This window comes from Myxocyprinus asiaticus, chromosome 49, assembly GCF_019703515.2.
Source record: "Myxocyprinus asiaticus isolate MX2 ecotype Aquarium Trade chromosome 49, UBuf_Myxa_2, whole genome shotgun sequence".
NCBI classification, from domain to species: Eukaryota; Metazoa; Chordata; class Actinopteri; order Cypriniformes; family Catostomidae; genus Myxocyprinus; species Myxocyprinus asiaticus.
Genome location: NC_059392.1, coordinates 10435003 through 10459217, shown reverse-complemented (window position 1 = coordinate 10459217; position 24215 = coordinate 10435003). Strand labels below are relative to the sequence as shown.

At 37.4% G+C, this 24215-nt stretch overlaps 3 protein-coding genes across 6 annotated transcripts in view; 1 reads left to right on the top strand and 2 right to left on the bottom strand.

The window, feature by feature from the left end:
- Positions 1–14181, bottom strand: part of yjefn3 (YjeF N-terminal domain containing 3) — a 46385-nt gene extending 32204 nt beyond the window's left edge. The window contains exon 1 of the mRNA XM_051693228.1: positions 14024–14181. Coding sequence (XP_051549188.1) covers positions 14024–14082 — 59 coding nt within the window. The 5' untranslated portion in view covers positions 14083–14181. The remainder of the gene's footprint in view (positions 1–14023) is intronic.
- A 2872-nt stretch (positions 14182–17053) lies between these two features.
- On the top strand, positions 17054–17896 carry tssk6 (testis-specific serine kinase 6). The gene has a single exon (XM_051693357.1). The coding sequence runs from the start codon at positions 17054–17056 to the stop codon at positions 17894–17896; it is 843 nt and encodes a 280-aa protein (XP_051549317.1).
- A 2639-nt stretch (positions 17897–20535) lies between these two features.
- gatad2ab (GATA zinc finger domain containing 2Ab) overlaps positions 20536–24215 on the bottom strand; it is a 58051-nt gene continuing 54371 nt past the window's right edge. For all 4 annotated transcript variants that reach the window (XM_051694018.1, XM_051694019.1, XM_051694021.1 and 1 more), the window contains one exon: positions 20536–22483. In XM_051694018.1, coding sequence (XP_051549978.1) covers positions 22350–22483 — 134 coding nt within the window. In that variant the 3' untranslated portion in view covers positions 20536–22349. The remainder of the gene's footprint in view (positions 22484–24215) is intronic.

The following is a 24215-nucleotide window of genomic DNA, read 5'->3' as shown; positions in this document are numbered from 1 at the left end:
CGATTTTCCTAAGAAAACAATCTAATATTGAGACTGTTTTACTATTTGGTTATTAGTCCCTAATTCCAGGGTGGTGCCCCGTCAATCCTTATTAATATTCTATTGATTTTTGATAACTGATAATTATCTTTGATGATTGAATTTGAATGATCAATAAGCTAGTATTAATTTTAATTAATCTTTCATCGATGTTAACAATTAATGATTATCTTTGATAACTATTGATTTAAAGGATTAAAAAAGCTAACATTGATTCTCATCAATGTTCTATTGATTTTAATAATTAATAACTATCTTTGATAATTATTAATTATTGCTAATAACCAAACTTGCTCCTAAACGTAGAGCAATACATTTACTGGAGCCCCATATGAGGTTTTAATGAGTTAGATTCAATTGATTAATTTAAATATTGATTAATAACTACAGAAATAATTATTATTTCTGATAGTAACACTGATCTAAACAACCAGTAAAGCCCTACAATATTGTTTTGCTTTCTTTCCTAAAAAGGAAATAAATGCCTTTTGACAAGAATAGAAATACAGTATATATATATAGTCAAAAAAAAAAAAAAATCTGCGATTAATCGCGATTAACTATGAAACATTATGTGATTAATCACGATTAAAACAAATTATCAACTGACCACACAATGAAAATGTTTTAGAAAAAAGAACTATTAGATCGATTTTGCTGTTTATTAAGACTTGGTCACATTTACCTTTGCACAGTAAAATTCCACATACGAAGGCGGAATGTGCGGATGTTAAGCAAAAGTGAAAGCCACAAAAACTATTTTCCAAGCAGCCTCTTTTATTATGCTGCACTTCACACTCTGGAATAGTGAAGTTATAAAGAAACTCACAGCTAAAATTATTTCCTCATCCATTGTGAATATTCAGTGTAGCCATGTATGAAGCACTTCCCACTCAGAGGTCACTGTCAAAATTACTGTATTTTGCCTGCGGAATTTTGGCATGCAACAGTAAATGTGACGGAGCTGATGTGAAAATGATTAAATATTGTTCCATTTAGTGAAAAATAGATTATAAAACATGCATTCCTTCTTGCATGAAACATTTAGAATCTAATTGGATTCATCAATTGAAGAGCAAATACACATAAATATCCATATCAAATATCATCTCAAGGCTGATGAATATCAATATGATTGTTTTAGCTATATTGCACAGCCATACTTCCAGTACAGGTCTTCAATGTCGCTGACCTTTGACGGCATGGCTGGACAGGGGTGCAGAATAGATCAATAGAATCGGAATTTCTAGACCTCCAACAGGGTCATATAAAGGTGTTCCTACTCATTGCCAGGACTGCCAAAATCCTCCACTTAATTACAGACTGTTGACTGTAATTAGCAAGAGAGCAAATCAGCAGGTCGCTTGCGGCCCCGAGAGCAGGCCACCTCTCACGCTAAGTCACGGACACTTGGATCATAAGACAACAAGCTCATGCCTTGAACAGATTCACATCAAAAAGTAAAGAAGTTGCACTTTAAATGTCTGCTAAAGGTCAGCAACTTCTCCTCTAAGAGCCTTTTGTTCTGTCGTTACAAAAATAAAAACACTTAAAGACAACACAGCATCTGTTAACCCGACAACGCTTTTCATCTCTGCACAGATTAACAATTTTTCAACAGTAAACTCTGCACAATTCGCACACACTTGGTCATAATGGGTATTCACTGCTCCCAGCAGACTAAGAGGCAGAAGTAATGGAGGTAAATGGCAACAGACAAGAGAAATGGCAACAGATGCTTCAGCGGGGATGTGGGGTTGGGCACAGCAAATAGATAAAACAGTAGGGATGCTGCACACGAGTGCTTGAATATTAAGATGTTACAGCAATGATCAATCATGAAAACACAATAATTGCATTACTTCTTCTTTTAGCTTAAAAATGTAATAGTTAACCCAAAAAATAGAATTCTCATTCCAGACCTGTTTGATTTACTTTCTTAAGCAGAATACAAGGAGATGTTTTAATGACTATTAAAGTCCATTTTTTCAAGACAATGGCAGTGGAGAGTGCCGAATTTAAAAAGCTTAAAATAAGTAGTTAATGAGATCCGTGCAACATATTTTAAGGCTTCTGAAGGCATGTGATAGGTTTTGGTGAGTAACAACACGAAATGTAAGTAATTTTTTGGGTGAAAACATTGACGTCTGTTTAGCGTTCATGAACGCTATGAGATAAGCTCATTCACAGTGGCTTGCGTGTGAATGTTAAATTCTGGGAACATGATACACTAGTTGTGTGGACAGTGGATTTTGCCAATACTGATAACTATGGTGGTGGGAAAGGCAGATAACCGATTAATCGGCCGATAGTTTTTTTAAATTGATTTATACAGTATTTTTTATTTTTATTATTATTATTAGTGCTTTGTTACTTTGTTACCAAAACACACAAGGAACTCTTATTATATAGACTATATTTTCATCAGATGAGGATAAATGAGGAATAAGGTTAATGACTATTCACAAAATATGAAGTTGGAGACACAATGTTTGTGCTGATGTGTCACGTTTTCATACTGACACATTTTTCTTTGCGTGCCTTCCCATCGATTTACAACACTTGATTATCTAATCAAAATAACAAAATATGCATTGAAGTGAGGATGAAAATATGGATGATTATTGTCAGTAATGAATGATTTAGATACAGCAAATTCCCACGTGATCGTTTTTATTTCACCTCTAGTGGCTGCTGTTATTCTGTAGATTAAAATCGTTCTAACTGTAGAATCCTCCAGCGCCGGCCACAGTAAAACATGAAGGAATAAAAAGGAAAACCTTCAGCATAGATTTTTGCTGATAACCGATAGTTCCAAAAAGCAACTATCGGTACCGATTAATCGGTAAAATCAATATATCGTGTACCTCTAATTTTGTGTCCTTTCTGAAGCTTTAACATGAGTTAATTTGCACACTAATGTAGACTAAACCTTACCACATAGACAGAATTTGAGAGCAAATTACAGTAATTTTGAGGAGCAGAAGCAGACATTGACCAAATTATAACCAGGGTTCCTAGTCTGTCAGTGTTAGCCAGAGCATAATGGCTTCGTAATGAGCCTAACAGAGCGAGACAGTTAACCCAATTGCGCTGTCTCTGGCGAAACAAAAAAGGGACAATTTAAAGACAGCCAATCCAGTACACAACAGCTAAAATGTTGGGGATTCGCCTCAGTCAAACTTTACAAAGAACTTTCACTAAAGCAGAACATTCCGGATGTTTAAACTAGACAAAGCTGCAGTACTTCATTCAGTTACAAATATAATTAATACCATTCAAACTAATATTCACATTCCCTTATTGACTGGTCAGCTGGTTTTGTGTTTCTCCCCAGAAATGTCTTCAAATATGTATGTAGTCAATACTTTCTCATGGAATACGGTTTCTATGGCGACTTGGCAATATGTCAGTCACTGACTTGCAGCGTTTAGCACTGCAAAAGGAAACTGTAGCATGTGCTCATGAAAACAGCTACTATTTATTCTTTTAACCACTGATGGTTCCTCGTTACCTTCTGAAATCTGTGTGTCTGTTGCAAGTGTGTCTATTATAAAATGAACAGATCCTACTTAAAGCCATAATTTACCCAAAAATGAAAATTCATATTATTTACTCCGAACTGTATGACTTTCTTTCTTCCGTGGAACACAAAAGGAAATGTTTGACAGAATATTGGAATATTGGTCTCAGTCATCATTCAGTTTCATGAAGATATTCAAGATATGAATAGAAGGGCAATTAAGGGCATCTCAATCACACTTGATTTCTCAGTCACTTGAGGTCCCCATGCTTGCGTGGAAGAAAGTTCGTCATAAACAAACTCACCTCCCCACATCAAACATCTCACCTAGTCTGTCAGAAATAGAGGCACTTCATTACACAGGAGCTTGGCAGTGAAGACTCATTAAACACATCAGGGGGAGAAAAAGAAACACAACCGCAACTGCAAGCAGTGAAGAAACTCATTAAATGCATCAAGGGGAGAAAAAGACATTCTGTCAATCTTCTTCAACCCCCTGACTGAAGAACATACACACCACAAATGTATTTTACCTCTATAATTGCTAAATCTTCATTGCCACAATGTAATATTATACTGTAGGATTCAAACGTCTAAGTGTACACTGAAAATCTGGGATTCAAAATCTAATTTAAATGGATAGTTCAAACAAAAATGAATTAATTAATGAATGAAACATTTATTTTTAGAATGTTTAGTCTCAGTCACCATTTACTTTCATCGAAAAAAAGATGCAATGAAAGTAAAGCAAAATGGGGGCACTCTAAATATGGAGGGATTTGGCCATGAATTAATGAAAAAATTATCTATAATAGAGGGATTTTATATGATTTATACATGAACTAGGTTATTGGGAACTGGGTTCTTGTTTACGAGGTACCAATCAAACAAAAATATTATTTAAACTGAAGTGATTGTGCTTTACTGCAGCAGAGCAACATTTTATTCTGCAAGTGATATATGTACCTTAATCTATCCTTTTTATAGCTCAATAAAATGAGGCTCTATATGAGCTAGCTCAGATATTCATCTCTTTCAAATAGATAAGCAAGAAGAAGTGAAGATAAAAATGAACATTATAATCCTGCTGAGAAAAACAAGCACTTTAACTGCCGTGCTGTCCTTTTTATGTCCTAAAAAACAAAAGATGGATCTCTTTATCTCTGTTCTAAGGAATATTTGAAATTATGTTCATCTTTTTGTATTTTGTACTTTAATTTTATCTTAAATAAAAAAGATTTTTAATACAAGTCGCTGGTCTTATTGTGAAAGATTTATCAGTAATAATAATACAAAATCCATGGTCTTCATAATCTTTTATCAAAATTTTGTAATTTGCTCCACCAAAAAAATAAAAAGTCACAAAGCCAACTTATTTTTCTACAGAGCTCCTTAGAGGACGGGGAGAGAATTTATCTTCTGAAATAGTTTTGCATTCCCACACAATTGTTTTGTGTTCCTTCACAAGAGTTTTGTGCTCCCTCGCAATAAGTTTTGCATTCCTCACGTTAAGTTTTGTGTTCCCTCACAAGAGTTTTGTGTTCTCTCACAATAAGTTTTGCGTTCCTTCACAAGAGTTTTGCGTTCCCTCAGAAGAGTTTTGCGTTCCCGCACATTAAGTTTTGCGTTCCCTCACAATAAGTTTTGCATTCCCTCACGAGAGTTTTGCGCTCCCTCGCAATAAGTTTCGTGTTCTCTCACAAGATTTTTGTATCCCTCACATTAAGTTTTGTGTTCTCTCACAATAGGTTTTGCGTTCCCTCACAATAAGTTTTGCGTAATCTCACAAGAGTTTTGCACTCCGGTGCAGTAAGTTTTGCGTTCCCTCACAAGAATTTTCCGCTCCCTCACATTAAGTTTTGCATTCCCTCACAAGAGTTTTGCGTTCCCTCACAATAAGTTTTGCGTTCCCTCACAAGAGTTTTGTTCCCTCACAAGAGTTTTGCTTTCCTCACAATAGCTTTGTTTTCCCTCACAAGAGTTTTGTGTTCCCTCACAATAGCTTTATCCATCCCTTGTGAAAATAAACCCTGGTTTAACTACAGTAACCATATTTTAACGATGATATCCACTGTAAAACCAGAGTAGTAATAAAGGACAACCAAAAGTAGTGGGGGGAAAAATCAATTCATTCTGGCAAAAAAAAAAAAAAAAAAAAAAAAAAAAACATGGTTATTTTTACTATAGTAACATTATTAATTTGTGGTAGATGTACCATGGTTTTAAAACCATGTTTTTAATACCACAAAAATTATTACTACAGTCATGGCTGCTGTGGTTTTATTATAGTGAAACCATGGTTATTTCTGGAAGGGCATGCTTTTTTGGTGGAAACCATAGTTTTAAAACCTATGGTTTATGCCTTTAAATGGACTTTGGTTATTGTGTTGTTATGGGCGAAATGGGTTCAAGTCCAGCTTGTGTCATTTCCCGATCTCATTCACCCATTGCATTCTCAAGATGTTTCACTCTAATGGTTTCAGCACTGATCTTTGACTTCAGTCTACTTTGATCTTTGAGCTCTTGAATGGACACATTTGATGGATCTGGATTGATGGTGCATCAAACGAATTCTGGCATCAGTGTTTAGGAGGCAGATGGTGCATGACAGTATTTTTATTGACCAGCTGAGGAAAATGATGGTGGACCATCTCCTTGGACCTGTAAATCTTCTTCTCCAATGAATCATTTGACCTCAATACAAAGGGCACTGCAGGGTGAGCATATACACTACATTGCCAAAAATTTGTGGACACCTGAACACTACATGGTTGTGTGCGTGTTGTAGGATCTTATGGGCAGAAGAATTATTAATTTCCACTCTCAGAGGCCAGCAGTCACACCGAACATTCCTCAAAGTCATAAATTGAAGACTCTGCTCTGCTGGCGCCAAGGAGTCTAGCTGAAACCTGCGTCTGGCCAATAAAATGGTCAACGAACAAAGGGCAGATCTGTCTGAACACACTCTTAGAAAATCCCCCACGACTGGCACACACATTCCAAGAGATAGATAAAGAACAGTTGCCATGGAAATCCCATGGAAAACTAAGCCACTCCTTTGTCCTTTGGCTTTAATTTTGAACACACTTAAAATGAGATATTTCCTGTGTCACATGCTAAAACTCTGTACGAGATGAGAGAGCTTGAAAACTGTCTTACTGTCTTTGGAAGGATCCCTCTGAACTCTTCTTATTTCCAAGAACTTTGACACAATCGCAAAACTAACTTTTTTGGGTTTTTTTTCAATGCACATACATATATTATGAACTATAAAACTGTCAAAAGACTCCATTGTCTCATCATTCTACACTTCTGAACGCACATAACCTAATTTTAATATGCTAAGTGCCTCACTTGATGCCTGTCTGTGGTTAAAATCATAGAATGCATTATGCAGACCTCGTGCATACATGATGCTCAGTTATACAATGTATAATAATGTATATTCAAATGTTAATGTGTAGTGAAGTAATCATAAAGGGAAAATATGTCATGTTTCATATGTAAATGATTGCCCATTTATGTAGAGAATGTTGATTTTAACAGATGTCATGTCTCTTACACTGATTTCATTATATAAAATGTATGATTAAAACATACTTTTTCAAGTGGGAAACGGGACAAAGGATCATTAATCACCTTCAGAAGGAGGGACAGAGAGATGATCATATGATATCAGAAAGACACTTCTGATTGGCTCAAGACACCTTTGGGGTGCGGCCAGCCTCAGCAGTACAAAGCCTCCCCACCTCAGACAAACTCTCTCTTCCTCGTCAGCTCTCTTCATTCTCTGCGCTCTTGCCCTCATGGTTCTTAGCCCTCACTTGGCGCCCCTCTGTCCTCGCACAATGTAGAGTCCAGGAAGCTCTTCTCACTCTCTGCTCTACGACTCACACACGTGACGGGAGACACGAGTCTCCCATGCGTGGGCCTCACTTCAAAGCCGCCTCATTATTCCAGCAACAAACTTTAATCCATACCGTGTGCGTTTATACTACCAAAATTCCTATAGTGAATGTTTAATTTCAAAACCATTGGTATTTATTCAGCTGATTCAAATTATTCAACCTAGCACACTTTCCTGCAGGAAAACACATTCTAAATCAGCCTAAACTGGTCGGCTTGTCTTCCAGCGTAGTAAGGCTGGTGTTTCCCTGGTTTTAAAAGGGGTTTGGTCCAATGTTTAGCTGGTTTATGATGTTTTTTTAGCTTGGGTATCACAATCCCACATATCACCATCACCGCCACCTAAAAACACTTTAAAAAAAAAAAAAATACACATCACTCTTTCTCTGCGTTGCACACACACAAACACTCTTGACATCTCGACTCCACAATCGAACCTTAAAGGTGGCCACCATTAGAAGTAATGCATTGCCTGGTAAGAAACCACAAATCATGCAGGCTGTCTTTCACATTATTGCATAGAGTCTTGGCTTATAAATAAACCCCCGCAGCCGATGGAGAAGGAAAAGAGCTGGATAGGCTGTAGGGATGTGGAGAACAACAGTGGGCGGCAACGTAATCAGGTACAATTTGTTGTAATGTTTTATTACTATTTCTGTTGAACTCCTATCCAGCCAAAGAAATGTTTCTATCTTTCATCTATACTGGCAGCCAAAAGTTTGGAATGATGTACAGATTTTGCTGTTTCGGAAGGAAACTGGTACTTTAATTCACCAAAGTGACATTCAGCTGATCACAAATTATAGTCAGGACATTACTGATGTAAAAAACAGCACCATCACTATTTGAAAAACGTCATTTTTAATCAAATCTAGACAGGCCCCATTTCCGGCATCCATCACTCCAACACTTTATCCTTGAGTAATCATGATAAATTGCTAATTTGGTACAAGAAAATCACTTGCCATTATATCAAACACAGTTGAAAACTATTTGGTTCATTAAATGAATCTTAAAATTGTCTTTATGTTTGTTTTTGAGTTGCCACAGTATGCGATAGACTGGCATGTCTTAAGGTCAATATTCGGTCAAAAATGGCAAAAAAGAAACAGCTTTCTCTAGAAACTCATCAGTCAATCATTGTTTTGAGGAATGAAGGCTATACAATGCTTGAAATTGCCAAAAAAGTATGAAGATTTCATACAAAGGTGTACACTACAGTCTTCAAAGACAAAGGACAACTGGCTCTAACAAGGACAGAAAGAGATGTGGAAGGCCAGATGTACAACTAAACAAGAGGATAAGTACATCAGTGTCTCTAGTTTGAGAAATAGATACCTCACATGTCCTCAGCTGACAGCTTCATTGAATTCTACCCGCTCAACACCAGCTTCATGTACAACAGTAAAGAGAAGACTCAGGGGTGCAGGCCTTATGGGAAGAATTGCAAAGAAAAAGCCACTTTTGAAACAGAAAAAGAAAAGGTTAGAGTGGGCAAAGAAACACAGACATTGGACAACAGCTAATTGGAAAAGTGTGTTATGGATCTGAACCCCATTGATCTTTTGTGGGATCAGCTGAGGTGAAATGTCACCTGAGTATCTGGACAAACTGACAGCTAGAATGCCAAGGATCTGCAAAGCTGTCATTGCTGCACGTGGAGGATTTTTTGATGAGAACTCTTTGAAGTAGTTTACATTTTTTCAAATTTTAATAATAATTTTTCATGTTATTAATGTCCTGACTATACATTGTGATCAGTTGAATGCCACTTTGGTGAATAAAAGTACCAATTTCTTTCCATAAGAGCAAAATCTGTACATTATTCCAAACTTTTTGCTGCCAGTGTGTGTGATGTAATTGACGCTTACATGCACATAACATGAGATATGAAATTATCTGATTATTCTCTGCTTTTCGCATCAAAACATAAACAGGGTTGTGCGCAATACTTGTGCACATTGGATAAGCCGGTAAGAATACTGGTAAAAGGTGTTCAGTTTGTCATCATAAAACCCAGAAGAGAATTAGCACTTTTGAGCCACTGGTTTCCTCAGGAATTTCCAATGGGGTTTTTTCAATAGTGGTTGTTGATTTACGAGTAAATGAAGTCTGTGGTTAACGCATTTTCACAAACTACACACAGTCGTATCCAAAATGTGAATTTTGAAGCTGCTGATGTTTTTAAAATCATAAGCTGCTGACAAGGTGCTAAATAAGGACTACAACTACCACAAGGATTTGAGTTTACAAGCTTTGATGAACCAGACAACCATTGTAGTCCTTATTTAACAACTTGTTAGCAACATACGTTTAAAAACACACAGCAGCTCCAAAATTCATGTTTGAGGTTTGACTGATTATGTTTTTCGAACAAAACATGAAAGTTTCTTCAAGTAACTTTAACCACTGATACAATTTTTGCATTTGCAGAAATGCTATTGCAAAACAAATGCAGGAAAGTACCGAAGTACGTAATTTGAAATTTGGCATCCTTGCTCATGTGCACTCAGTTCTGCAGCCAGGTTGTTTGAGCAAATCGTAAATACCATGTGACTAAACACTCTGGGGCAGCAGGAAAATGACAATGGATGTGTCTCGTTTGGAAGGCTGCATGCTAGGTAGGATGCGTCCATTGAAGGCTGCAGTATACTGAGTGTCCTCCTATAAACAAGCCTTGTTTAAACGAGACGGCCTTCATAGGACAAATGGAAATGGAACGTAACATGGCTGCTATGACAGCACGGCACTCTTCAACAAGCGGGAGCGCTTTGAGTGAGAAGGGAACAAAGTCCCTTTAGAAGGGAATGTATGAGGTACATTTTAGGAGAGTTATGATGTAAAGAGAAAAGAAAATAGATTTTACAGGTGTACTTTTAGTCTAATACTTTATTTTAATTATATATTAATATAATTATACATATTATATACTCTGCACCCATCTACTGAGGTACTTCAACTTGGGAATTAACATTCCTTGCGTTTGAACATCATATTTACGGGCAAATTGGCGTAAATTCTTTTTAGACATTTCCGTTGAAACAAAGTATTGTGGGTTATGAGTGCCCACGAAGGATACACCTCATGCATCCTCCGAATTCCCGTGAAAGAAGGTCGCATTCGAAGGCTGCATTCGAAGTGTCCTACTCGCTTTTCTGAAATGAGACAGCCTCAATGACGTATGCGGCCGACAAATGCGACCTCCGGAGGACGCATCCTTCCAAACAAGACACAGCCAATATGACAACGCTGATTGGGACAGCAGCACAAGAACAAGCAGTTCACTAGTAACTATCCTGAGCTGTTACGTGAAAGGCAGCAGAGAAATATGTCCATTCCATGCTTTTAAGAGCCCTAAAAAGAAAATGGTTTCTTTATGTAATGAAATATTTGGAATTTATGTTGCTCAAAAAACATTTATTCGTCAGTATCAGGGGGTCAGTACTTGGCTGTTAGCAGGTCCCCGTTTGCCCCTGCTGGTAAATGCAGGAACTACACCCTGTGATGGCAAAAAGTATGTTTCTCCATAGACAGCGTTTCAAAAGTAGCCGTGTATGACAAAATGTATTATTTCAATTTTATAGTACATCTTTTTCCAGTGACAGATTGTTTTTGAAGGGCTCTTAAAAGCGTGAAATGGATTCATATTTTCCCCTATCTGCTGCCATTGATGAGTGATTGTTCATGTGACGGCTGATGACAGAACTGAGCACCCATGAGCAAAGATGACAGCTTTCAGGTTGCGTACTTCCAGGAAACCCTGCACTAACTGAGCAGATGCCAATGAAATGAATGTTAGTTAGGCTTTCTCCAGGTATTTTAGAGCTCTGTGGTCAGTGTACTTTACAGATACTTTAGAAAAAATGTCAAAGGTGAAAGATTCATTTTTGCAGCCAAATGGTGTAGTTACGACATCTACCAGCAGGGGATTAATGCTAAGAAGCCAAACCTTGGTTTCAACAGCCTGACAATGCAAAAAAAACTCTTACTGTAACCCAATACGGCCCATCATTGTGCTACTCTTGGTTTTAGAGTCAATAGTTTAAAAGGAATATTCCAGGTACATGAGTTAAGCTCAATCGACAGCATTTGTGTCATAAAGTTGATTACCACAAAAAAAAAAAAAAAACTAAAAAAAAAAAAAAAAAATTTAATTTGGCTAGTCTGTCCTTTTCTTTGAAAAAAGCAAAAATCTAAGTTACAGTTTTTGGAACTATCAGTTATCGGAAAAAAAAATCTGTCGATAGTTGCCGATAGTTTTTTCATCAATTCGTCATTTCCAGTCCCCAGTGTGTTTTGGGCTTGTTTGTACTTAAAAGTATATAATCGGTTATCAGCCTTTCCCACCACCTTAGTTATCAGTATCGGCAAAATCCACTATCGGTCGACCTCTAATTTTTATGGTCATTTTAGGGTTTGTTGACAGTACATCATCATGGCAATGAGGGCTAAGGAACTGTCTTCAAAAAACGACAAAAAACACATCTGTTCCATGAGCACTTAACCAGTCATTTAAAGAAAAAATAAAAGAAAAAAAATTCCTGTTGCACTTTATTCTGTTTTGAATACTATTATGATGCTAGTGATATTTTGTAATACAGCACTTTTCATACCTCTGTCTCCTAAGGTGATTCGCTTATGTTTTCGCTTTGGATAAAAGCATCTGCCAAATGAATAAATGTAAATGTAAATGTAAATGGCAATGAAGTTGTAAAATTGGCTATAACTTTACACAGAAAAGGTTAGCAAGTGATTTTATCACACTAAAATCATGTTAACACACATAATGTTACGTCTTGTGGCAATACTTTTGAAACAGTATTTTAACATTTACAGATTTGCCCTATTCACTTCCATTGTAAGTGACTCACTTGAACCCAGATTTTTGCTTTTTTTTTTTAAGACAAGGAGAGACGAGTTGAAATAAATTGTTGTGCTAATCAACATTATGCCACAAATTCTGTTAATTAAGCTTAACTTGTATTGAACCAGGAATATTTGTTTAATTCAATAAAAGGACGCAGTGGCCATTGACATGTACAAATCCACAAATGAATGTTCTCAACAAAACCGCAATAGGAAAGTCAATTGTTTTGCAAAAAAACAACAACAACATTACCAGATATTACAAGGGTTTATGTTGCAGGGGAAACATAATTCTCCTCGAAATCCAGATTTTCAAACTCAAATCCTTAAATCCTGTTATTCCATCCACCCTTAAAGTGTATAATTTGCCTCATCTCTTGGCATATTTTAAACTGCCGTGGGCTGGTGTGAAGAGCTTCAAGAGCTTTCTCTTGCCAGGAAAACGTTCAGTGTGGAAAACAAACCTCGTGCCACTAGCACTTCGGATCAAAACAACATTTGTTCTGTGTCACGGCCATGTCATTTTTACACTGATTACATGCCTTCATCTCTGCTAGGGAGTCAACTCTAGTCCAGTTGTACCCAACAACTGAATCTCATATGGTAAGGGTGTCCCTAAATAACATAAAGAGGCAATCTGTCAAACCAACAAAGGGCTGAGGTAATATGTTAGATAAAATCACAGGCAGTTGGACACTTATACGCTCAAATTGATTATGCTTTAGAAAGCGCTGTGGCATATACCATATTTCACTCAGAACTACAAGAGACCTATATTACAAAGATGGCATACAGGTGACCTCAGCTTGCTGAAAGAGCAAATCACTGGCCATGATGTTGCCATCACAACGACCAGCAGCTCGACAAGCCTAAATCACACACAAACTGCCGTAGAAAGATAGATGATGTGGAAACAGCCACCTGTTTTGTTGACAAGGCACATTCCAGAATTCCTGGTTTTATAGCATGTTGATGGGTGAATGCAATGAATGTGTACTGTATGTAACAATAATAATAATAATAATAATAATAATAATAATAATAATAATAATTAATAATAATTAATAATAATTCCTTAAATTTATATAGTGCTTTTCTAGGCACTCAAAGCACTTTACATAGTATAGGGGGAATCACCTCAACCACCACCAGTGTGCAGCATCCACCTAGATGTTGCGACGGCAGCCATAGTGCGCCAGAACGCCCACCACACACTAGTTATAGGTGGAGAGGAGAGTAGAGTGATGTAGCCAATTCAGGGATGGAGATTATTAGAAGGCCATAACAGATAAGGGCCAATGGGGGGAATTCGGCCAGGACACCAGGGTTAAACCCCTACTCTTTACAAGAAGTGCCCTGGGATTTTTAATGACCACAGAGAGTCAGGACCTCGGTTTAAAGTCTCATCCGAAAGACGCAACATAAGTGTGAGTAAATGACAGAATTTTCACTTTTGGGTGTACTATCCCTTTAAGAAATGAAGGCAACAGTTCAGAAAAGGGATATTACAGACATCTCTGTGGGTGACACATCTTGTTAACTTAAAAGTTACTATTCAAACAAACTGAAAGGATGTCTGCAAACACAGCTGTCTAAGCATCTTAAAAGGTTTAAATATGTACAAATAATTTCTATTTGGTGACAGCATCAGCCTTAATACTAAAGAATAGCACAGTGTGTCCAACATACCTGAGATAACGCAGTGGCTCTATGGTCTCTGGTTCTTTCTCGTTGGAGCTGTGATTCATCTTGACAGGTCTGTGATGATCTGATGATTGGTGATGAGATTCTCTTGTCACAGTCACCTCGTTATCGCAGTCTCTTTTTTCCAATCTGTGTGCCCTGCTTCTCTCTATCTCCACTGGCTGATAAACCAGGCACCACGCTTAGATCAGCTACTCCTGCTGGAAGTGTCAGCCAATTAAGAGGCAGGGAGTCACCATGAGTGCCGTCTGATTGGCTGAACACCCCTGATGCTGGAAGCCATAAACTGCATCCCTTTCAGATGGAGCATCCTCGGTGACAGAACAAGAGTGTGAACATGTTACATTTTAAATGCTCATTCATCACAGTCATTATTTTAAGTTGGTGTTTATATTTGTACTGTTTTTAGATATTATTTCTATAAAACTACAACTTATATATCAGTATGTCATATGATACTCAATACATTTAAACCCCTCTGTGTTTATAAATAGATAATAATGTAAGAATGATTCATATAAATAGCTGCAAATATATTTTAAATTGGTGCAAAGCTCCTAACCTTGCCAGTTCAAATGAATTTACACTTAAATACAAGTGATACAAATCAAAATTGATGGATGCGAGGATATCCAAATCTACAGTGTGTTAATCAAGAGCAGAAAAACATGATATGTTGAGACTGCATCACACTGTAGTAAACGTCTCCTTCTACAGGTCTTCTAGTGTCATTGCAGGCAGCCTGAAGAAATTAACACTATAAATTGATCCTTGAGATGGTTGAAAGCTAATGAGACACATTTGTTCCCATGCAATTAGAATCACTTTAATGATGTATCCCAGATCTCGCTGGCCATAAACCTGATGTGAGCACAAGCAAAGTCCAAATCAGATGCTAAAGGCTCAGCAAGATATATTTATGATTAACTCATTAGCGGATCCAACTAGCAATATAATTGACTGGCCAGTCTTATTAGAGGTGCTTGCAAAGGCAACCATTATTTTTCACTTGTCTCTCCTTCTACCCAAGATTTTGTAAAATTGAAGTTAACTTAATCCATTTGGGTTTGGACAACATGAATACTTTTTGTAGCATTGCTCAAACTGGGCAAGCAATTTCCTAAACACCTTTTTATCAATATGCACTGCTAAATATTCCTGATCCATGAGACAATTGCGTGCAATGTCTGAAGTTTGATTTTGAGGCAATTTATAATCTTTAATCATTATTAAAATGTTGCAAATTTATGCAGCTAATGAGACTCCCTGAGATTCTCACATTTGTTTTGAGATAAAAGACTTATTTGTTATATTCAGTTTTGTTCAAGGTGATTAAATCGAACGTTTTTCATTTACTGTCTAATAAGTGAAAGGATGGTATTTTGGGGTAAAAAGCCCCCCTGTTACAGTGGCTAAAGACCCCCATAAAACACTTTGTTTGTCTTAAGTTGGGTGAATATTTGTTATTTGATCCAATCACAATGGAGCTTCATTTGTTTATGAAGGCACTTATGAAAAACATCTGATTTAATCACCTTGAACAAAACTGAATATAACAAACGTCTTTTATCTCAAAACAAATTGGTGCCAGATGGGCTGGTTTTAGTATTTCTGTGCTGATCTCCTGGGGGTTTCACACACTACAGTCTCTAGAGTTTACTTCGAATGGTGCCAAAAACAAAAAACATCCAGTGAGCGGCAGTTAGGTGGACGGAAATGCCTTGTTGATGAGAGAGGTCAACAGAGAATTGCCAGATTGGTTCAAACTGACAAAGTCTACGGTAACTCAGATAACCGCTCTGTACAATTGTGGTGAGAAGAATATCATCTCAGAATGCTATTGTTGGTTGGCGCTGTTTTGGCGGCATGAAGGGGACCTACACAATATTAGGCAGGTTGTTGTTATAATGTTGTGGCTGATCGGTTTATATGGTTTTTGCACCTCTGAGCCCAAGTGTGGGGTATAAAGACCCCCCTCGCCACCTTTTAACCAAAATAATAATAATAATTTTAATCAAAACAACCTTCTGTTATTATTTATTTTTACACAAATTATGTTGCTCTGTCAATATTCAATAAAAAGAAATACATTATTTCAATCTTGATACATTTTGACCAGAAAAAAAAAAAAAAAAAACAATTCCTCAAGGTGTACCTTTAGCTCTATTTTACCCTACCTGAAAAAAAAAAAAAATACATTTTGACGAGGCGGCGGCCATGAGGGAAAGAGCAAGTTGATCGTTCAGCTGATGAAACATTGAAAACAAAACGTCTTTCCAAAAAAATTCAGTAGACAAAAAAAAAAAAAAAAAAAACTCCAGAACACCTGAACAACCACACAGCCCTAGCAAAACCTAGCCTCATATGGCGGAAGTTTCAGTTTAGCAAGTGCCACTCACTAGAAATGTAGAAAAATCTATAATCTGCTCCTCTGGTCTCTCTTTAGATATCTTTGAAATTTTGGCTGCTGAATTAATTGAAACAAGTATCTAAGCAGCCATTCACTGTAGACAGTAAGCAAAGCCATAAGCTAACACTTTGTGGTAAATGTCTGTAGCCACCCACTTCTTGACTTAAAATAATGGTCAAAAAGATGACAGGCCACATTAAATCTCTTCAAAAAGGATCGTTGAGTTAAACAGACAAGTCTCAAAATACTTAAACAATGTAAAACACTTAATAACTGTTCAGCAGAAATGTCAAAATAATAATAATAATAATAATAATTCACAAGGGTCAGTGAACCTGGTTTATTTATTTTATGGCGGTTTATTCCTCTTAACTCCCATGTGTGCCCATCTATGGTCTATTCCATTGCTTACCTGTGGCATGTTCTATTATGACATCATAGAATAGAATGTGAATATCTGTCACATTGAGCCTAAGATTCAGAAAGCCTAAGATTCAGAAAGTTCCATTAGATACTTTCCAGTAAAGGCAAGTTAAAGAGCGAAGAAGGCAAACCAAACTCAAGCCAAGGTACTGATGGGGGTCCTTGATAATTCTCGCTAGATTATGACAACTCCCATTGATAAAGTTTTGAAAGGCATGGGCTACAAGCCCATTGCCTCAATCGGCGAGGGCAGTTTTTCCAAAGTCAAACTTGCCACCTCGCAGAAGCATCATCGTAATGTGGCCATCAAAATCGTGGACCGCGAAAAGGCAGAGGAAGATTTTGTACGAAAATTTCTTCCACGGGAGCTGGAAATTTTGAGACTAGTGACTCACGACCACATCATTCAAGTGTTTGAATTCATCGAGGTGGGCAGTAGGCGAATGTGTATCGTGATGGAAGCTGCAGCTAAAGATCTTCTTCAGAAGATTCACGAAGTCAACCACATCCCAAAAGACCAAACCAAAACTTTGTTCTCTCAGATGGTCAGTGCAGTTAACTACCTGCACCAGATAAACATCGTCCATCGAGATCTAAAGTGCGAAAATATACTGCTAACAGCAAATGACCAAGTGGTGAAGATCACCGACTTTGGTTTCGGCCGTTTCGTAGATGCCTCAGAGCACAGTCGCACCTTCTGCGGTTCTGCAGCCTACACGCCCCCTGAAGTCATCCTGGGTAGACCATATGATCCGAAGAAATACGATGTATGGAGCCTTGGGGTGGTTTTGTACGTAATGGTCACTGGAACTACACCATATGATGATAGAAACGTGAGACAGCTCGCACGTCTTCAACAAAAGGCTTTGGTTTATCCTGACAATGTTGATGTTGAGGAATCATGCCGTACCTTCATCGGGACTCTGCTCCAGTACGACCCTTCCGACCGTCGTACCATCCAACAGTTGGCAGAAGATCCGTGGCTGCAGGTGTCACAAGGCCAAGGCGCAAGCGCTGCTGATTAAAAGATGTGTTGCAAATGCAAATACATGTCTTCATTTAGTTTCAATCTTTTAATTTCATTGTCAGTCATCACTGAGTAAAATGACCAGTTTCTTTGTTTCCTGAGAACGGTCAGATGCCGATATCCAGCAGGATGGCTGGTATTACGATTAACATAATAGGCTACAATTTGACGACAGCAAAAGTACACTGTATATAATACAGTAAATGTGCACTATTGACAAGACTAATGGTAGATTTCACAACTGACAATAGGTGGAATGACTTTTGTTAACTGGCCAAACATCACAGTTATCAGTCTATACCGATAATTTGAAAATGTCAAAACATCGCTAGTTAACATCATTAGTCAACACCCTTAGGGAAAAAACAGCTTTACCAAGACATTGTGAAATTGTAATATAGGCCTATTAAAAACACTTCAATGCATCAGAACTTAAGACAAGGAAGACGGAATAATATTTGTAAAAGCATGTCCAAATGGACAAAAAATTCTGGTATAAAAAGTATAACCATTTCAACAGTATAACTTAAATTTTAAAGGGTGGAATGAGTCTGGAACACATCCCATATAGCACTTCTCCAAATTTTCATCTGGAAAGCATCAAGATCGAATTAAAATATTTTAATATGCTTTAAGTCATAAGCGCAAAGTCAGTGGGAAGGGCCATGAAGTTTTGGTATTTTTGTGCAAGCATGCGCAAAGTCTAGGTACAAGTAGGTTTGGTGAAAGTATGAACGCCAAGCACTAATAGGCTGGGTCAAGTGCAATTTAATTTTGAGATTCTTCTCTGTTTATTCCTCCATCTGCGTCCTATTAAATAGCCCATTCAACAACAAAGTGGTCAACAGGTGGAAAAATATCAATACAAATTAGATCATAAAAACAATTGTAAATATGAAAAACAATAATAATAACTGAAAAATAAACCATGACCTATAGATAGTTTAACACAAATCTAATAATTTTTTGTTTCATAAAATGGCTATTTTCAGGGACTTAATTAAATTTTCCACTATATTTACAGATTTTGAACATTTACTTTATTACCACCTGCTGGTGGAATCTCCAAACTGCAAATGCAGGAACTGACTTTAGACTTTGTGCAGCAGACAGACGTGCCTTTGAAATGTCTTAGCACAATGACGTATTTCTCAGGAAAATAGCAAATTGCGCTTTGTGGCACCTCATTACCAATACACCCACAGTTTGCACGCAAATTGCATCAAATTGTTCGGCAGCTCAAATGACAGAAAGTTCGTACCGGCATACGAGTCCTGAAAAGCATGTGTCGACATAACGTGGTTGCTTCAGCAATTGCGTTTTTCATGTCACGTGTGCTTTTTATGACACTATCGGTAAGGTTTAGGGTAAAGAGTAAGATTTTGTTGATTTAAAACTTAAGAGCATTACTCTGAACCCTTTGATGCCTAACATGAAAGAATTGTCAGAAAATTCTATTTTTTTTTTACATTAAACTATTGAGTACTGTTTTTATGAATCATATTTGATTCATTAGGCTTTAAAGGTCATTATCCTCCTGAGGCCCAGCAATTCATTTTTGTGCAAGACATTTAAGATTTTTTTAACCCATACATGCTACAGTGGTACATCTCGGGATATGATCAGATGACTCCCCGAGTCTGGCCATGACAACTTCCTCTCCTTGTTCTATAAATATTGATTGAAATGTATCAGTTCAATTCAGCACATCAAATAAAATATTACTTTTTTCAATAAACTATGTTTATCATATGTATTTTATGCACTAAACACTGTATTGACATTTAAAAAAGGGAAATTGTAAAACTTTTCTCTGGGTCTCAGGAACTTATGGTAAGATGACATCATAATAGCTTGTAATGTAAAATGAGATCTTTATATTCACAGAGCAGGCTGCATATATGAAAATACACAGAAATATTACTTCACACTTATAAAATGAATATGTCAGAATGTTCAAAGCTGTGATTTTTGTTTTTTTGTGGGAATTATGGAACGTAATGTTGATTGAGATTTATACCTCAAAAGCCTGTTGTATCATATTTGATACATGGCTTTCCAAGGGGGGGTTTTCAAAATAATAATAAAAAATTTAACTAAACACAAGTTGCTTATATTCATCAAATACTCATTTTAAAACATCAGAAACAATATAACAATTACTGGCAAGCTGTCATTTACCCCAACATAAGCATCACTTTTTGTCACCATTTTAAATAGATCGATATAAACATTGAAACCACCCCCACCCCCCCACAAATAACCACTAGATGGTGCCATAAACATGTGAAACATCCCATAGATTGTTTGGCTCGTCAGCTTGAACAGAGTAAAACAGGAGCTGTCAAACATTGTGTATCATATTTGATACAAAGGCTTTATAGGGTTAAAAACCTAATTTATTTGAGAAAGTATTTAAATCACTTTTAGCACTATACAGTAGACATACTTTGGAACTGCTGCAAAATGTGCAAGGAACCATGTAGTATCACTTTGCAAAAATATCACCACATTCATGAAACTTTCATCAGGATTTTGAGATCAGGCTGCCAAAATGCAGAAATTAGATTCAGTATCTACGATCCACAAAATTTAATACACATTCAAACTCAACAGACACCCACACAACAGACAAAACAGGTTAAAATTAGCTTTTATTATAATTATTAACTGATAAAGCAGAAACAGATGACTTTTTTTTTTTTTTTTTTTTAAACAGTTCATAAAAGGGATGTGATACAATAAACAATGCCAGCATCCCAGGAAAATGGAATGGTGTTAGTTGTCAACAGCAGGCAGTAGTCAGAACAGCAGTCTGAAACAGGGGCCTCCATGTCTGAAACACTCCACAGATGTTCAAGATCATTGAACGGATCATCTTAAAAGGATTAAAGTGAATTGACGCAAGCATAACTTAACTGACGTTTTGATTGGTCTGCCATGACTAAAATAAAAATACATAACTGTTTAGCAAAAATACCAAGCATACTGCTAGCAAATCAAATCAGATGAAAGGAAAATAAGAGATGGCAAAATAATGTGACCACCACCTAACAGGTAGGTAAGTAAGGACTTTGATTTACTCTATTTACTCAAGATTGTGTGCTACATTCAATAAGCAGTTATGCTTTTATCCACAACATTTCCTTTAAGGAACAATTAAGCTGTGCTAGTCTGCACAACTTCAAACGGGATCTAAAATGGTAGATAGAACATGAACAACTAGCAAAATTTGCATTTAAACACCCTAAATACAGTCCAATCTTAAATTCATAACCCTTTGAAACTACTTTGGGAGAAATCACGGGTATAGAAGTTCATTAAACTTGGGCTAATGGTATATCCTTCATCTAAAGTGACATTTATAAATAACACAACATCCAAATATTAGATGCTGTTATAAGAAAGCCTGGGGCAGGGGAGCACATCACAAGGTTAATAAAAAATGTAATGCAATATAAGATCTACGCATTGTTCCTGTAATAACTGAGCTACCATCAGGCTCACCTGATATCAACAAATGTTATAGGTCTAGTAGTCCTGTTGTGGCTGCTGCTTTTGTTAGTCAAGTCCATCTATGTAACCATCCCTGATACGCAATTCTTGGTTAAATGTCTTTTATAAGCTTACAAAGAAAAACAACCCAAAGTATTCAAGAATACACACTACACCAGCAGATGTGTAACCACCTCAACAGTATAACAAAACCTTTTAAACTTGAAGCCTTTAAAAAAGGCAATTTCAAAAAATGGGTGGAATGAGTCCACAGTTAAGCTAAGAAAAAAAATTTGTTGACATCAAATACATACACTCCCAAATCCCTTGTGAGGGATAGTTCACCCAAAAATGAAAGTTGTGGAGGCGAGTAAAACATGACAAAATGTTCATTTTTGGGTCAATGATCCCTTTAAGCTTTTCACAGCTCAAGAAATCGTGTAGATGGTCCACAAACAGTCCAAACACAATCCCTGGCATTATTCAGGAAGTCTACGGTCCCATCCCCTCCACTTCCTGTGGGTAAATGTGTCCATCAGTCTCTGGAACTCTGAACAGAGGCTGTACTTCACATAAAGCCATTTCTCCACTTGAAGAGCCATTGGGAGCCACAAATTGGGAGTTGCATGTGTATTAGATCACTAAAGCCCAATGGGTACTGGAGGGATTCAGCAGATAGATACAAAAGGCCTATACAAAAGGTCCTCGTGTCTCCTTTATCACTGGTCCTGGTACAGTTCTCCTTTAGGACACACTTATTGGCCTATTGGGATGTCTTACCTCAGACTGTACAACTAAGGGTCTCAGAACAAAGGAGAAATTGAGTGAAAATATATATTTTTAATTTTATTATTGCTTAATGGCTGGTTCTCTGATGTTAAAAACCAACCAGATGTCCAAAGTCTGGATTATAATTATGAGAAATCTTAGGATAATTTTATCAGTGGAATAGGGCATTATTTCCATGTGTTTGCCGTTTGGGAAATGGTGCGGGAAGGGATCATGTCCAAGAGGTACTCTCGCTGACGGTCCACCGGAGACGTTGTCCTGTGCACAGAGAGGCTGGGGTTGACATAAGCCATGGTGACACCTGCCCAGGGAGAATGTTTAGAGATTAATAATCATTCAAAACAAACTATAAACTGAGATTTCCAGTAAATTAAGCACTGATGTCAACGGTTAAGCTTTCAATGTGGCTCTGTAACCCATCAAGAGGGAAACCCGGGAACATGGAAACACTAATTCCCCATTCTTTTTAAGGTTCATTCTACATTATGGGTCATCTATCCATCTATCTTTCTCTTTCTGTTCTATCCATCCATCGAATTGAATCCATCCATCCATTCACCTACAGTGCATTCAGAAAATAATCAGACCCCTTCATTTTTTCACATTTTGTTATGTTGCAGCCTTGTGCTAAAATGCTTTAAATTATTTTTTTCCTTCACATCAATCTACACTCCATACCCCATAATGACAAAGCAAAATCCAGATTTTTGATTACTTTGCAAATTTATTAAAAAGAAAAAAATGAAATATCACACTGACATAATTATTTAGACCCTTTGCTATGACACTTGAAATTTTGCTCAGGTGCATCCCATTTCTCTGGATCATCTTTGAGATGTTTCTACACTTTGATTGGAGTCTACCTGTGGCAAATTCAATTGATTGGACATGATTTGGAAAGGCACACACCTGTCTATATTAGGTCTTACAGTTGAAAATGCATATCAGAGCAAAAACCAAGCCATGAGGTTAAAAGAACGGCCTAAAGAGCCCAGAGACAGGATTGTGTCGAGGCACAGATCTGGGGAAGGCTACAAAAAAATTTTCGGCCCGGCCAAACTGAGCAACTGGGGGGAGAAGGGCCTTGTAAGGGAGATGACCAAGAACCCAATGGTCATTCTGGTTGAGCTCCAGAGATCATGTGTGGAGATGGGAGAAACTTGCAGATGGACAACCATCACTGCAACACTCCACCTATCTGGGCTTTATGGCAGAGTGGCCAGACGTAAGCCTCTCCTCAGTGAAGACACATAAAAAAAGCACCTGACGGACCCTCAGAAACTGTGAGAAACAAGATTCTCTGGTCTGATGAAACAAAGATTGAACTGTTTGGCCTCAATTCCAAGCGTCATGTCTGGAGGAAACCAGGCACCGCTCATCAACGGCGCCATCCCAATGGTGAAGCATGGTGGTGGTAGAATCATGCTGTGGGGGTGTTTTTCAGCGGCAGGGAATGGGGGACTGGTCAGGGTTGAAGGAAAGCTGAACGCAGCAAAACAAAGAGATATCCTTAATGAAAACCTGGTCAAGAACCCTCTGGACCTCAGACTGGGCCAAAGGTTCACCTTCCAACAGGACAATGACCCGAAGCACACAGCCAAGACAACGCAAGAGTGTGTTAGGGACAACTCTGTGAATGTCTTTGAGTGGCCCAGTCAGGGCCTGGACTTGAACCCAATCGATCATATCTGGAAAGACCTGAAAATGGCTGTCCACCAATGGCCCAACCTGACAGAGCTTGAGAGGATCTGCAGAGATGGCAGAAAATCCCCAAATCCAGGTTTGTCACATCATACCCAAAAAGACTTGTGGCTGTAATCGCTGCCAAAGTTGCTTCAACTAAGTTAAGGGTCTGAATACTTATGTCAATGTGATATCAGTTTTTCTTTCAATAAAATTTGCAAAGTTATCAAACATCTGGTTTTTGATGGGTCATTATGGGGAATGGAGTGTAGATTGATGTAAAAAAAATAATTTAAAGCATTTTAGCATAAGGCTGCAACACAACAAAATGTGGAGAAAAAAAAAATGAA

Excerpts from the sequence above, each read along its gene's own strand:
- tssk6 (XM_051693357.1), top strand. The coding sequence starts at position 17,054 with ATGACAACTCCCATTGATAAAGTTTTGAAAGGCATGGGCTACAAGCCC.